Source organism: Lynx rufus, unplaced genomic scaffold (genome assembly GCF_022079265.1).
Source record: "Lynx rufus isolate CCGP_SWC_20201006 ecotype Redwood Valley unplaced genomic scaffold, mLynRuf1.p SCAF_3, whole genome shotgun sequence".
In the NCBI taxonomy this organism is placed as follows: Eukaryota; Metazoa; Chordata; class Mammalia; order Carnivora; family Felidae; genus Lynx; species Lynx rufus.
The window spans coordinates 100,129,811-100,145,025 of record NW_025814845.1 but is presented as its reverse complement, the minus strand read 5'-3'; the positions used below and the strand labels follow the sequence as shown (position 1 = coordinate 100,145,025).

Here is a 15,215-nt window from a genome sequence, read left to right as displayed (position 1 = left end):
CTAAAGAGAGAGCAAGAAAAAAATTTTCTTTAAGCCCAATTATCTTGAAAGTTATGAATCTCGCTCAGTATAAGGCCAAGATACCTAGAAAGACATGTTATTTTGGCTCATATTTCAGGGTTACAAAATAACAAATGATACCATTCGAACTTGTAGTGTGTTCCTGTCCGAGTGTAGGAGAGGAATACAGGCTCAGGAGCAGACAGTTCCTTCTATGCATCCTTACCTTCTAGATGCTATGAATACATTTTGATTAAGCACACAAGTCCTCAGGGACAATTACATTTAGTATGAGCCAACTTTTAAAAATGTTTTCAGTTAAGCAGTTCTGTTGCAGTGCACATTATAAACATTTTGATAAATGTGAGTTATGTTGTTGCATTCATTTTTACCTTTGAAAATCTATTAAATCACTGATAAAACTCCACTTCCACAAAGTTTTCCTTGGAAATGTTGACTCCAGAAATGTTATCAATGAGAATATAGTAGATTATATTTTTGACTTACAAATGAATGTATTCTAATTTACTAGGTTAATTGTATTTTTTCCTAGTTAAACCTCTTCACTCAGTCTAACTCAAGAGTTTTTGAATCACACAGTTTTAACAGCATTCTCAACCAGCCAACACGTTATCAGGTAAGCATTCAGTAGACATATCTTTTTATCCCTATGTAATTCCTTGTGTGTGTGTGTGTGTGTGTGTGTGTGTGTGTGTGTTGAGTAGAATTATATTCTTCGTATATACTATGAGGATAGAACAGAACAGAGAAAAAATAGTATGTTAGTAGGAGGGGACTTTAGAAATCAGAGTTCCACATCCTTCATTTTTTTGGTTGAGGAAGAGTTCCTCTGTGATATTAAAAGCAAAGTGTTGCCACACCTTCCAAAGAACATCCTCAAATACCTTGAGCTGGAGAAGCAGTGGGAGATATGGTATATTAGGAAGATTATGCTTTCACAGTATGGAAACCTGATACATTTCTCTAGGTAATCCATTTTTTCAATGGATTCTTAGGCTATACTGTTCCATTAGTGCTACTTTAAAATATCTTTTGCATTTTGACATTAGATGTGACATTTGAACACTATTTTCCAACTTAGATGAGGTTGTAGCTTTTCTTTTCCATCTGGTTGATCATTTTGACTATCAAATCTGTAGATTTCTGATGAAATCTAGAGATCACAAGATCACAAGAATGAAGATCCAGGAATTTATAATGTATGGTTATGTCACTTAATGGGTACAGTGCTCTTTGTACACTCGTCTTGGAAGCAGCAAATCCTGCAAATTGCTTGGCACACTGATTGTCAAAGTCTTACTTTTTAATGGCTACATTATATTCCATTTATATGGTTATATTTACATTTAATATATCAGTCTTCTATCGATAGAAATAGAGGATATTACCAATATTTAGCTATTATAAGCAACACTGCAGTAAGTAACCTCATATATATGACATTTGAAACATGCACAACCGTATAGAATTGTCTGGTTAAAGTGTATATAGGCATTTTAATATTTTAACTATTATCAAACTGATTTTGATGGAACTTGTACCAATTTACAGTCTTAACGATAAATGTGTGAAAGAGCCCATTTCCTCCTTCATGCACTAACAGCGTGTTACCAAAGGTTTTTTATCTTTGTCAAATAGATGGGTGAATATGGTATCACAGTGTAGTCTTCCTTGGCATTCTTTGTAATGAATGAACTTGACCATCTTTATATATTTAGTATTCCACATGTTTACTTTTCTTGATGGGTTTTTTGTTATAAAGAGGAAGTCATTTATGAAATATTTGAAGAATTAAGAATTCTTTTTTTTTTTTCAACGTTTATTTATTTTTGGGACAGAGAGAGACAGAGCATAAACAGGGGAGGGGCAGAGAGAGAGGGAGACACAGAATCGGAAACAGGCTCCAGGCTCCGAGCCATCAGCCCAGAGCCTGACGCGGGGCTCGAACTCACGGACCGCGAGATCGTGACCTGGCTGAAGTCGGACGCTTAACCGACTGCGCCACCCAGGCGCCCCAAGAATTCTTTTAAAATTAGTCCTTTGCCTGTGATACAAGTTGAGAATTTTTTTCTGTTTGTTGTATATATTTTTAATATTTTCACCCAACTTTATGATTTTTGTATCATCAACTCTACAAACTTTCTATAGCTTTAGATTTTGTGACCTGTTTAGGAAGATCTTCCCCCATGTAAGAATACTTGAGAAATTTTTTACACATATTTTCTTTAGTACTTTTATGGTTTTACTTTTCAGATGAAAATATATGATCCATATAGAATATATTTTGATGCAATGTGTGGGGTGGAGATCCAAATTTATTCGTTTTCCAGATGATTATATAGTTGGATGTGTTGAATAAATATCTTTTTATTGACTTGAAATGTCACCTTTATCACTTACTAAATTTCTTTATCTACTTAGATTTGTTTCTAGGATTTCCATATGTTGTAGAACCACATTGTTTTAATTATTATAGTTTATAACAAAAGTTAAATAAAATATACAGACACAGACACACACATACATATGTCCTTACTTCAGGACTCTTATTTTACATAATATCCTGGCTATTCTTCTTGTTTCTATTTCTGTTTGAACTTTAGAGTCAGCTTGTGTAGGCAGTAAAATATTCTGTTCTTTTTGTGATTGTATTAAGTAAAATTGAGTTCTGTATAATGTCTGGCTTCCTGTTCAACAACATGATATACCTTTCCAACTGTTCAGATCTTCATTTGTGTATTCAGTATCATTATAAAGTCATCCTCCTGTTGTTTGTATTGATTAGGATATTAAGTTTGGTGCAAACCTCACAAAACCAAATATCAACCACCATGTAAAGTATATATATAGAAATTTATTCCTCTCACCTATTCAAGAAGTCAAGAGGTGGTCATTCCAGGACTGGTATGCTACCTACCAATGTTCAGGACCAAGGCTTTTATAGCATATAATTGTATTATGACTGGCTTTCAGCCTAACATGCTTCATGGTCCAAGAAAGTTATTGGAAATCTGGCTATTATTTATGCATTCCAAAATACATTTAGAAGGTGATAGGAAAGAAAGATATGCCTCTTTCCTATAAGTTATTTAAAGTTGCACAGTTTATCTGCAGGGGAGGTTGGGAAATATCTTAATTCCTAGGGGCCATTTGCCAAGCTAAAAAAAAAAAAAAAAAAAAACAGGGAAGAGAATTGTCAGTCTCTGCTGAGATGATTATGTTATTTGTCCTGGTGCTTATCTTTATGTCTTTACATATATTTGTCTCTGTTACTCGATTTATAAGTTTCAAGTTTTATCTTTTGATCCTCCAGCTCTAAAATATGAGAGAATCAATGTGTTTATTTTATCTTTTATCACTTCCCCCTTTCTCCTAACATTTATTAGTTAAATCATTACAACTGTGATGGAGGAAAAAAACTTTACCCATTAGGTTTTGTCAATAAAACTGACAAAAGACAGATTAATATGAGAGAAAAAAAACACATGTGTATTTATAAAAAGCAAAATGCATACACACAGGAGAACTCCCTGATGAGTAACGCAAGGGGGTAGTTAGAATTGGGAGCTTACATACCATCTTAACAAAGGGTAAATTTGGGTAGAAGCAACAAGACAAAGGAAACAGGTTTGGGCTCTAAAGGGTACTAAATTGTGGGAAGGTAAGTATACAAGAAAACCAATGGAAGATTAGGGTTGCTTTATTAAGGTTTTCCTGTGCAGACCCTGTGCCAACTTTCTGTCTCCAGTGATGATGGTTGTTTTAATTCCTTCTGGTTTGGAACAAGGAGAGGGAAGACCTTCACAAAGGGAAATTTATGTCTTGCTTTTAGGCAGATAGGAGAGGGGGAGTGAGCTCTTTCTGTGTTTTCTGCTTCTTAATCGACTTCAGAGTAATCCTTATGCCAAAGTGCTGGTCAGAATTTTAACCTACATTTGTTTTCATTTTAGTCCCACAGAGTTGGCACATGCCACGGATCTTTTTGCCATCATTTTCCTTTGTGGACTAAAGTTTGTCTTTAGTTTCTTCAGAAAGAGTTCATGGGAACTACGTTCTGAGTTATTTTATATTCTAAACTGTTTTCTATTTTCTATATATTTATATTGACTTGCTATAAAATTCTTAGATATGACTTTATTTTCTTAATGTATTTGTAAACGTTGCTCCACTGCTCCTAGAATGAAATGCTGATGTGGAAAAGTTTGAGGCTGGATTGTTTTTCTTATACTATTGACCTGAGATTTTGATTTGAATGCCCACATTTTCTTCATTCATTTTCTAAGTCCAATAACTTGCTGTTGGTTTTTCTGAAGGTGAATCTGTATGTATTTTTTCCTGCACAAAGTATGGCTCTTCAATCTATACATTCCAGTCTTCCTTTATTTCTGAATAATATCCTTATGTCATATCTTGAAATATTTTTTTCTGTTCCTTTATTTGAGTCTCTTCTTTAAAGAATCCAATTAGATGCCTGCTGAGTCTTCTTTGCCTGTCCTCTGTAGCAACCACTTTTACTCTATTCCAGTTGAATTTTTTATCCATTTCTCCTTTGGCTCCTTTTCTCTCATACTGTATTGTTCTTTGTCTTCATATGTGCTATTTCAAATTTACCTTTCATTTCTGTGACAATTCTCTTCTTCCTCTTTTTAAGACTTTCAAGCTTATATATCAGTTCCTTTTTCGACTCACAATATTTTCCTCAGCCTTTGGTGCTCTTATTTTAAAGACATGATTGGCTCATTGGGTATTCATTCCTGCTTTGTTAAAGATTAGTTGACCATATAGTTGATGAATCCATTTCTGGGTTTTCTATTCTATTCCATTGGTCTGTGTGTCTGTTTTTGTGCCAGTTCCATACTGTCTAGATGACTACAAGTTTATAATAGAGCTCAAAGTCTGGAATTGTGATGCTACCAGCTTTGCTTTTCTTTCCCAGGATTACTTTAGCTTTTGGGTTTTTTTTTTGTGGTTCCATACAAATTTTAGGATTGTTTGTTCTAGCACTGTGAAGAATGCTGGTGGTGTTTTGATAGGAATTGTATAAAGTGTGTAGATTACTTTGGGTAGTATAGACCTTTGAACATTGTTCTTTCAATCCGTGAGCTTAGAATGTTTTTCTGTCTTTTTATCATCTTCAATTTCTTTCCTAAGTATTCTATACTTTTCTGAGTACAGATCTTTTACCTCTTTGGTTAGATTTATTTGTAGGTATCTTATGGGTTTTGGTGCAATTGTGAATGGGACAGATTCATTGATTTCTCTTTATGCAGCTTCATTTTTGGTGTATAGAAATGCAACAGATTTCTGTACATTGATTTTATATTCTGTGATGTTACTGATTTCATGTATCAGTTCTAGCAATTTTTTGGTGGAGTCCTACATAGAATATCATGACATCTGTGAAGAGTGGAAGTTTGCCTTTCTTCCCTGCCAATTTGGATTATTTTTATTGCTTTTTTTTTTTTTCTGGTTGCTGAAGCTAGGACTTCCAGTACTATGTTAAATAATAATGGTGAGAGTGGACATCCCTCTCTTGTTCCTGACCTTAGAGGAAAAGCTCTCAGTTTTTCCCCATTGAGGATGATATTAGCTATGGGTCTTTGGTAGGTGGCCTTTATGATGTTGAGGTGTGTTCCCTCTATCCCTACTTTATTGGGGTTTTTATTAATGCTTTTTCTGCATCTATTAAGATCATATGGTTCTTATCCTTTCTTTTATTAATGTGGTGTATCATGTTGATTGATTTGCGATTATTGAACCACCCTTGCAGCCCAGAAATAAATCCCACTTGATCATGGTAAATAATTCTTTTAATGTACTCTTGGATTTAATTTGCTAGGATCTTGTTGAGAATTTTTGCATTCATATTCATCAGGGATATTGGCCTGTAGTTCCCCTTTTAGTGGGGTCTTTGGCTTTAAAATCAAGGTAATGCTGACCTCGTAGAATGAGTTTGGAAGTTTTCCTTCCATTTCTACTTTTTGGAACAGTTCGAGAAGAAAATATATTAATTCCTCTTTAAATGTTTGGTAGAATTCCCCTGGGAAACCATCTGGTCCTGGTATTTTGTTTTTTGGAAGATTTTTGATTACTGATTCAATTTCTTTATTCGTTATGGATTTGTTCAAATTTTCTATTTCTTCCTGTTTAAGTTTTGGTAGTTTATATGTTTATAGGAATTTATCCATTTCTTCCAGACTGCCCAATTTATTGGCATATAATTGTTCATAATATTCTTTTATAATTGTATTTTTGTGGTATTGGTTGTGATCACGCCTCTTTCATTCGTGATTTTATTTATTTGGGTCCTTTCTCTTCATTTTGATAGGTCTGGCTAAGGGTTTATTGATTCTGTTAATGCTTTCAAAGAACCAGATCCTGTTTTACTGGGTGTTGTTGTTGTTGTTTTATATCATTTTTTTCTGCTCTCATTTTTATAATTTCCTTTCTTCTGCTGACTTTAGGCTTTATTTGCTGTTTCTTTTCTTGTTACTTTAGATGTAAGGTTTCATTGTGTATTTGAGACTTTTCTTGCTTCTTGATGTAGCCCTGTACTGCTATGCACTTCCCTCTTATGACTGCCTTTGCTACATCCCAAAGGTTTGAACTATCGTGTTTTCATTTTCATTTGCTTCCATGTATTTCTTTATTTCTTCTTTAATTTCCTGATTAACCCATTCATTCTTTAGTAGGATGTTCTTTAACCTCCAGGTATTTGTGGTCTTCCCCAATTTTTTCTTGTGGTTGACTTCAAGTTTCATAGTGTTGTGTCTGAAAATCATGCATGGTAGGATCTCAGTCTTTTTGCACTTGTTGAGGGCTGATTTGTGACCCAGTACGTTATCTTTTCTGGAGAATGTCCCATGTACACTTGAATGTGTGTTCTGTGCTTTAGGATGAAATGTCTGAATATATCTGCTAAGTCCATCCAGTGCAGTGTGTCATTCAAAGCCATTGTTTCCTTATTGATTTTCTACTTAAGATGATCTGTCCATTGTTGTAAGTGGGGTGTTAAGTCCCCTGCTGTTATTGTATTGTTGTTAATGAGTTTCTTTATGTTTGTGATTATTTATATATTTAGGTGCTTTCAAGTTGAGGGCATAAGTATTTATAATTGTTAGATCTTCTTGTTGGATGGACCCCTTTATTTAGACCTAGGGCCCTTCTTCATCTCGTGTTACAGTCTTTGGTCTAAAATCTAGCCTGTCTGAAATAAGTATGGCTATTCCAGCTTTTGTTTGACATCCATTAGCATGATAAATGTTTCTCTGTCCCCTCACTTTCAATCTGCAGGTATCTTTAGGTCTGAAATAAGTCTCTTGTAGGTGGCATATAGATGGGTCTTGGGTTTTTTTCTTTTAATCATTCTAATAACTTGTGTCTCTTGATTGGAGCATTTAGTCCATTTACATTCAGAATGATTATTGATAGATATGAATTTAGTGCCACTGTATTACCTGTAAAGTTGGTGTTTCTGGAGATTTTCTTGTTCCTTTCTAGTCTTTGTTGATTTTGGCCTTTCTTTCCCACTCAAAGAGTCCCCCTTTAATATTTCTTGCAGGGCTGGTTTAGTGGTCACTAACTTCTTTTGTTATTGTTTGTCTGGGAAACTCTTGCTCTCCCTATTCTGAATGACAACCTTGCTGGATAAAGTATTCTTGGCTGTATATTTTCCCCATTCAGCACATTGAATATATCATGCCGCTCCTTTCTGGCCTACCAAGTTTTTGTGAAGAGATCTTCTGCTAACCTTATTTGTCATCCCTTCTAGGCTAGGGATTTCTTTTCCCTCTCTGCTTTCAAGATTCTTTCCTTATCTATTTGGCACATTTTACTATGATATGTCTTGGTATTGGCCTGCTTTTGTTGATTTTTTTTTTTAAATTTTTTTTCAACGTTTATTTATTTTTGGGACAGAGAGAGACAGAGCATGAACGGGCGAGGGGCAGAGAGAGAGGGAGACACAGAATCGGAAACAGGCTCCAGGCTCCGAGCCATCAGCCCAGAGCCCGACGCGGGGCTCGAGCTCACGGACCGCGAGATCATGACCTGGCTGAAGTCGGACGCTTAACCGACTGCGCCACCCAGGCGCCCCCTTTTGTTGATTTTTGATGGGAGTTCTCTGTGCCTCCTGGATTTGGATGTCCGTTTGCTTCCCCAGATTAGGGAAGTTTTCAGGTTTAATTTGCACAAATAAACCTTCTCCTTTTTCCCTCTCTTTTTCTGGGACTCCTATGATATGGATGTTACTAAACTTTATGGAATTGATGAATTCCCTAAGTCTACATTTGTAATCTAATATTTTTTCCTTCTTATCAGCGTCATTATTTTCCGTAATTTTATCTTCTGTATAGCCTATTTGTTCTTCTGATTCTTCCATCCTTGTGGTCATCATATCTAGTCAGTTTTGCATTTCAGTTAGCATTTTTAATTTCAGCCTGATCAGTTTTAAGTCTTTGATTTCTGTGGTAAGGGACTCCTTGGTGTCTTCTATGCTTTTCTCAAGCCAACCTAGTATCTTTATGATTGTTGTTTTAAATTCGGGTACAGGCATAGATCCCTGGCTGTGATCTCTTCTTGTTCTTTCTTTTGGGATGAACTCCTCTGTCTTGACATTTTTTCTAGGTCTCTGTCTTCTGTGCGTTAGGAAAGCCTGTTATGTTTCCTACTCCTGAAAGTAATGGCTATATTAAGGAGAGGTCATATGCTGTCTAGGGCCTGGTGCTTCAGGAAGTATTTCTGATATATTCTGTGTGCATGCTGCTGTTGTGTTTTGGCTGCTGTTTCCCTCAGGTCAGTCCTCTGTAGAGTTTGTCCTTGCCTGTAGTGGGGACTTGTTTGGACCTTGTCTACTGTGTCGTGCATTTTAACTAGGTGTGTTTTACTCTTCTTGTTAAAAGAGGCTAGATCCTCTTTGCCCTAGGGCTGAAATTGCAGCACTGTATGGTCAGTAGACTTGGTGCACGCAGGAGATTTGTGCTCATCTTCTGGGGGAGGGGCTCCCTACTGCTCTGAATCTCAGGGACACTTGCTCTAGTAAAAAAAAAAAGAACCTACAGAGTGCAGGAGGGAGGGCATTGGTGTAAGCAGCTGAAACCTCCACTGTGGGTGCTGTGCTGATCACTGTAGCCTGTCTGGGCTGATGTGGGGGAGAAAAATGACACCAACCTGCTCTCTTGACACCAGAGAGGGGAGTTTGTGCCTGCCACTTCTCAGGAAACCCTCACAGAAGAGTGAACAATTTCCTTTTGTGTGTACCAGGCATCCCTCAGATCCCTTGCCTTCACCCTGTCTGTGTCTGAGCCATCTTCCCACTCCCGTATTTTATCTCAACTGGCTGGGTTTCAAAACTCCAAATTTTGGGGACCAAATGCCGCTGATCCTCTCGAGGAGGGTCTTGCCACGCTGGGGCTGGCGACAGTTTGTCCCCAAAGGGCTGTTACACGAAGGCACAGGGTCTTGGAGTTTATGGTAAAGTGCAGCAAAAAGCTGGTGTCCATGTTAGCTGTCCTCAGCAGGAGTCTTTGCTTGTATGCTAGTGAACGGGGCAGCTCACTGGTGCCTGACCGCTCTTTTGTCCTCTGAGAGGCAGTGCCACCTCTCCCAAATGCATTCCAAGAAGGGGAACTGTCTCTCCCAGTGTGATGCAGGGGATCCTCAGACCATGCTGTCCACTCTCGGTCCTCTTCTCTCCTGCACAGGAGCCCCTCTATGCCCACCAGGCTCCACCCAGCTATGGTGCAGATTTCTGAAACTTCAGACTTTGAGCTCCACTCTTTGTAAAAACTTGCAATAATCAGCTTTTCTCATTTTCCCTGTTTACATTTCCCCAATGGTTTTGGGGAAATATTTTTTCTTGTGCAGTGCCCTGTGTCCTATTCTTTTTCTCTCTTTCTCTCCTGTCTCCCTGATCCAGGTTCCCTCCCCTCCACAGCACCAGCAATTCTTTTCTACCCCAATCATGTCTCTGCACCTCCCACCTTCCACGATGTGGCCTCTTTTCTCCTAGTTGTGAGTTTGTTCTCTCAGTCCTCAGATTGATTTCCTAGGTGTTCGAATAATTGGACATATATTATCTAGCTGTGTTCAAGGGATGAGGCTAGCATAGAGTCCTCCTAGTATCTGCCTTCTTAACTCCCAATCTATTACTCAGCTTTAAATGAAGTAAGTTCTTGGATCGGCAGCTTTCAGGAGGTTGGAGTGGTGTTAGAGAATTCCAGATCCTCCTTCGCAGCTAATAGAATTTTCCTATGGGCACAGGATTGTTTTTGTGAGTTCATTTTTTCTTTATGTTTCCCTAACAGAAAATAGCAACACAAGACTAGTCAGTTGCAAGGCAGACTTTCCCTCTCCACCTCACGAAATACATCTAGCAAATATGGATTTCCTTTATAATTTCTCCTTCACTCTTCTATTCCAAACTTCTCTAGATTTTGTGTCAAAAGGTCAAGGGAAGTTCTCAGCCATGAATGTCTGCCTTTGGCATTTCCTCACACCCTCATTTGATTTTTCATATGACATTTCTAAAGAAGAGTATGGATGTATCACAGGAGTTTGTGTTTGTTTCTTATTCTCCTTGTTGCTTTTGAATGATTTAGAAGAAGTGGGGGAAATTCCCAAATTTATTGTCAAATTCAATCTTCTTGTGTCTGAAAACTGTTCTGCTTCTATATGAGGTGATCTTTGCTACGCTGCCTAGAGGCTCCAGAATGCCGTACATTTCATATTTTATAAGGAGAAGAATTCCCTGTCTGTAGCATGATACTCTGTGGTGCTCCAAAATTGATAGTATAAAAACAAACTCTGAGAAAAAAGGTTTAAATCAGCTATCAAACTTCACAGATGAATCAAATTTCATATAAATGCCTTGATTATATTTAGATAAAATCTCTTTACTATGGATTCCATGAGTGATAACAATTGGTTTTAGTTTAATGAATTCTTGTTTCATGCAGTGTAATTATAATATATGACTTACTTAAAGAAATCCCAGATCTTAATCTGCTAAATGGGGATTATTTTCTTCAAAGTGGTGACCTTTTGGGATACTCTGATTCTAATAGTGCTACCACAATTCAGAACATTTTTGGAATATCACTAAAGAATTACTTTTATAATAAGTTTATAAGATACAAAAATTGCTTCATTTTCATTATTAAAATCAGATAATTATTCACCTCATTAATAAGACTCAGTGCCATATGACTACTTTTTTTTCAAAAATAGTCCTATCCATCTTCAAAAAAACACATGGCTGTTGGCAGCTGCACCTTATGTGTTTTACATCCAAATGAGTGTTTCCTCTCTAAAACAATTACTTCAAAAGTAGAGAGACTCAAGTTTGCCTCAAAGTATAACAGAGGAAGAGTTTCAAAAATACTTTGATCAATTACAGTGTTATTTATATTAACATTAATTATTAATAGTGTGCTGAGGTCATTTTTGTTATGTGTGTAAATATTTTTTTGTTATGTTACAAAACTAGAGATGTTTTTTTCTGGAGAACATAAGGACTTGGAGGGATAGCTGTAATTGAATTCTGCTCATGAAAAGTTCAAGTTAAAGGTACATGGATATGCTAAAGTGACTATAAGAAATGGGAATTTTTTCTAAGACTCCACAGACACAAGGTTGTAGGTTCTTGGGTCCTATTCTCTCTGGTGTCTCTTGTAGCAGCTCTGCTTTAACTACCTTCTTCAGCTTGGGAACTCCTTTCACCAATGTAGTGTTATACTGTCTTTGGCCCACATGATGGTCCCTAGTCCGAACCACTAAGGCTACCATAGGTGGCTTGGTTTTACTGGAGGCACATGGCATTTTTCTCTAAAGGAGGTAATATGAGACATTCACATTAAGCTTCATTCATAATGAGGTTGATGGCACATTACAGACTCCCACTATTATGCATGGTCCTTGGTAACAAGGATACAAAGATACAGTCCATGCCTTCAAGGATCTCTCCCCTGGAGTGAAATTTCAAGATTGAGGTGGGAAAGAAAGAAAAATAGATGAACATTCACACAACCCTGTGAAATGTGGCATAGGTGAAATGTAAATAAAATGGTATAAGAACCTTGGGAAACCCATAGAAGGGGAATATTTAAAAACCCATCAAGTAGAAGGAATTCTAGTCTCTATTTCTCTAAAGAAAGCAGAACTTTGACTAGTGGTTAGAAGGTATAAGGAAGCAGATTTGATGCAATACAACAGAATTATTTTTTAACTGCTACAGTTGTCTAAAAATAGATTAAACCAGCTGTCTGGAAAGAGTAACAGGCTCTGAATCACAGATGTTTATTCAGAGGCTGTGCAATGGTGATGGATCAGGATGTCTCACAATGAGTGGTATGAAAATATGAAAAACACATGACTTCCAAGGTCCCTTTCCTCTCTCAAATTCTACTTTCTTCTTCTGAGTTCTTTGTATTTGTTCATATTAGTCTTACCTTACAGTCATACTTTATAGATTTCTAATATTCATATTATGGAATACTCATGGACAGTCAAATTTGGCTTCTCTGTAGGATTAAATGAGAAAATGAATGTAAAAGTACCTGAAGGAGTTCTTCACAGGTGTTAGTTGAATTTGAATTAGTGAAAAATAAGCAACTGAAAAGAAAAGGTTTGATGCCTTTTGGGAGTGAGGGACATACCCATATATCCAACTACCCACATTTCAGTCCTTCTCCCAGTCTTAATGAAGGTTTAAAAAATGAACTGAGATTTGTTTGCAAGAGATAATTTTTAAGGTAACTACCATCTAGGCTTTCAACACCCTGGATAGAGAAAATCTGTGATCTACTCTACAAAAGTCACAATGTCTACCTTAAGGAGTAATTCACAGGATCATACCAAGAAATTTGGATAATTCCTGGAGGTTTGTGGACTGTGGACTTCTATTCCATTAGTTAGTAACTTGACCAAGAGGGGAAAATAATGAGTTTGTTAATGGTCAATTTTGTTTGGGGTACTGGCTTTGATTAAGGAATCAGTTGAAAATTTAAAGGTAATATTTACAATGGTAATTTTACTTGCCACATATGAGTTTTATGATCCTTGCCAAAGTATTATTAAGCATTATTAATATTGGTTAATCAAGATTTGCTTATAGAAATATACATGATAATGAGAGCGTAATAGTTATACTAATTGAGCACCTACTATGTAATTTACCTGTATTATCTCTTTTACCATGTAGATTCTAACATTTCCATTATGCAGACTAAGTCACCAAGGTTCCACAGCTTGTAAATAATGTAGTTAGCAACTCAAATCCAGGCAATTTGCCCTTGCAACCCACTTTTTTAACTGCTACACAGTACTGCCTTGGGTTCACTGGACAAGCTACCTAATAGAATGGAAATAGCTAACCTTTGTCCCTTGTCTGAACTACACATCATTTTGGAATTCATGAATTATCTTTCCAATATGAACTAAAGGATGAACTATTACCAGGTAGTGTCATGTGTGGAGAAACTAATTTCAATCCAACATCAGGTGTCTTCTTGCCTTATAGAGAAGCTCAAACTTAGTACAGTGGTAGATATATATTTAAGCTATTAATATTAAGATGCAAATTTTAAAAAAATGAATTTTTTTGTGGGATAAATGGAAAGCTTTAAACACACCAGATTTTGGAGGGGAAAAATTTAAGCCTATAACCACAATTTTCCCTAGTAATATATCTACCTATTTTCCCTTCAATGGGGAGTGTAATCTGAGTAACTTTGTACATGGTGTTTCTAGGGAAGCTGAACTCATTTTAATTTTTAAAATATTGTACTTTCCTCTTCCTTTCTGGAAGTAAATATAAATTTTCATAGATTTTTTCTTTTATTTTTTTTAAATGTTTGTTTTTGAGAGAGAGAGAGAGAGAGACCGCACGCACAAGTGGGGGAGGCAGACAAAGAATCTGAAGCAGGCTCTAGGCTCCAAGCTGTCAGCACAGAGCCCAATGCAGGACCTGAACTCAGGAATCATGAGATCATGGCCTGAGCTGAAGTCATAGACTTTTTCTAAGCATAGTTTTGGATAACATTAAATATTTTATAGGTTATTATACTAGAGAATGTGGGTAGCAATATTTTAGTCTTCAAATTTTATCTTTATAAATAATACTAGCAAGAACTAACATTTTCTAAGCAGAAATTCTACTTTTAGATGCATTTTATTGTTTAATCTGTACAACCTATAAGTTTTATTACCCCCTCCCATATTTTATATGAGTAACTGGAAGCTTAGAGAGGTTGTTAAGTACCTTAAGTTCACTCAGCTATTAAAGACATGTGTTCACATTAAGAGATTTTTTTAAATTCTGAACCCATTCTGTCTCCCTTTAAGCAATCTTATTTTTTGTGGAGGTAAGATTTCTAAATAACACATTCCTGAATGGTTCTAAACAAGACCCTTATAAGCTCTGAATTATTCTCTATTTATATTAACTAAAGTTTTTACAGCTTTGTAGAAGTGAAAAATATTTGTTTATTTATTATAATTAAGGGCTGTTGCTGCTGAAGATGGAATGAATGCCCAGGCTGGTGAGGCACATCAATTTGATAGGCACCTCTACTTAGGGGATGCCTGGGTGGCTCAGGCAGTTAAACATCTGACTTCGGCTCAGGTCATGATCTCATAGCTCATGAGTTTGAGTCCCCCACTGGTTTAGCTTGAGCCCCACTTCAGGTGAGCACGAGTCCTACTTCTCTCTCTCTCTCTCTCTCTCTCTCTCTCTCTCTCTCTTCCCTTGTGGGATTCTCTCTCTCTCCCACTCTCTCTCCACCCTCACTCACTTGTGCCCTCTCTCTCTCTAAAAGAAAAAAAACACAAACACAAACAAAAAACCTACTCAGAAGAATATTTTAGTAGTTGTATGTTGTTGGGTTTGTTTTTTGGTTTTTTTTTTTTTTTTTGGTTGTTTTTGGTTTTTTGTTTCTTGGGAGTTTTTTTGTTTTTTGTTTTTTTTTTGTTTTTGTTGTTGTTGTTGTTTTGATAGAACAGGGGAGGGACAGAGAAAGAGAGAGAGAGAGAATCCCAAGCAGACTCCATGCCCAGCATGGAGAGCCTGCCGCAGTGCTCAATCCACAAGCATGAGATCATGGCCTGAGATGAAATCAATAGTAGGATGCTCAACCAGCTGAGCCAACCAGAATCCCCTTTAGTAGTTTTGATTTTATTAGATTTTGAATTTTAATTAT

General features: G+C 36.6%; 1 protein-coding gene across 2 annotated transcripts in view; it reads left to right on the top strand.

Annotated features, from left to right (window-relative positions):
* Positions 1-15,215, top strand: part of TRPC3 (transient receptor potential cation channel subfamily C member 3) — a 72,190-nt gene that overhangs the window by 48,194 nt on the left and 8,781 nt on the right. The window contains exon 10 of one of the 2 annotated variants that reach the window (XM_047092046.1): positions 554-637. The exons of the other annotated variant lie outside the window; for it this stretch is intronic. Coding sequence (XP_046948002.1) covers positions 554-637 — 84 coding nt within the window. The remainder of the gene's footprint in view (positions 1-553; positions 638-15,215) is intronic. 2 annotated transcript variants of the gene reach the window in all.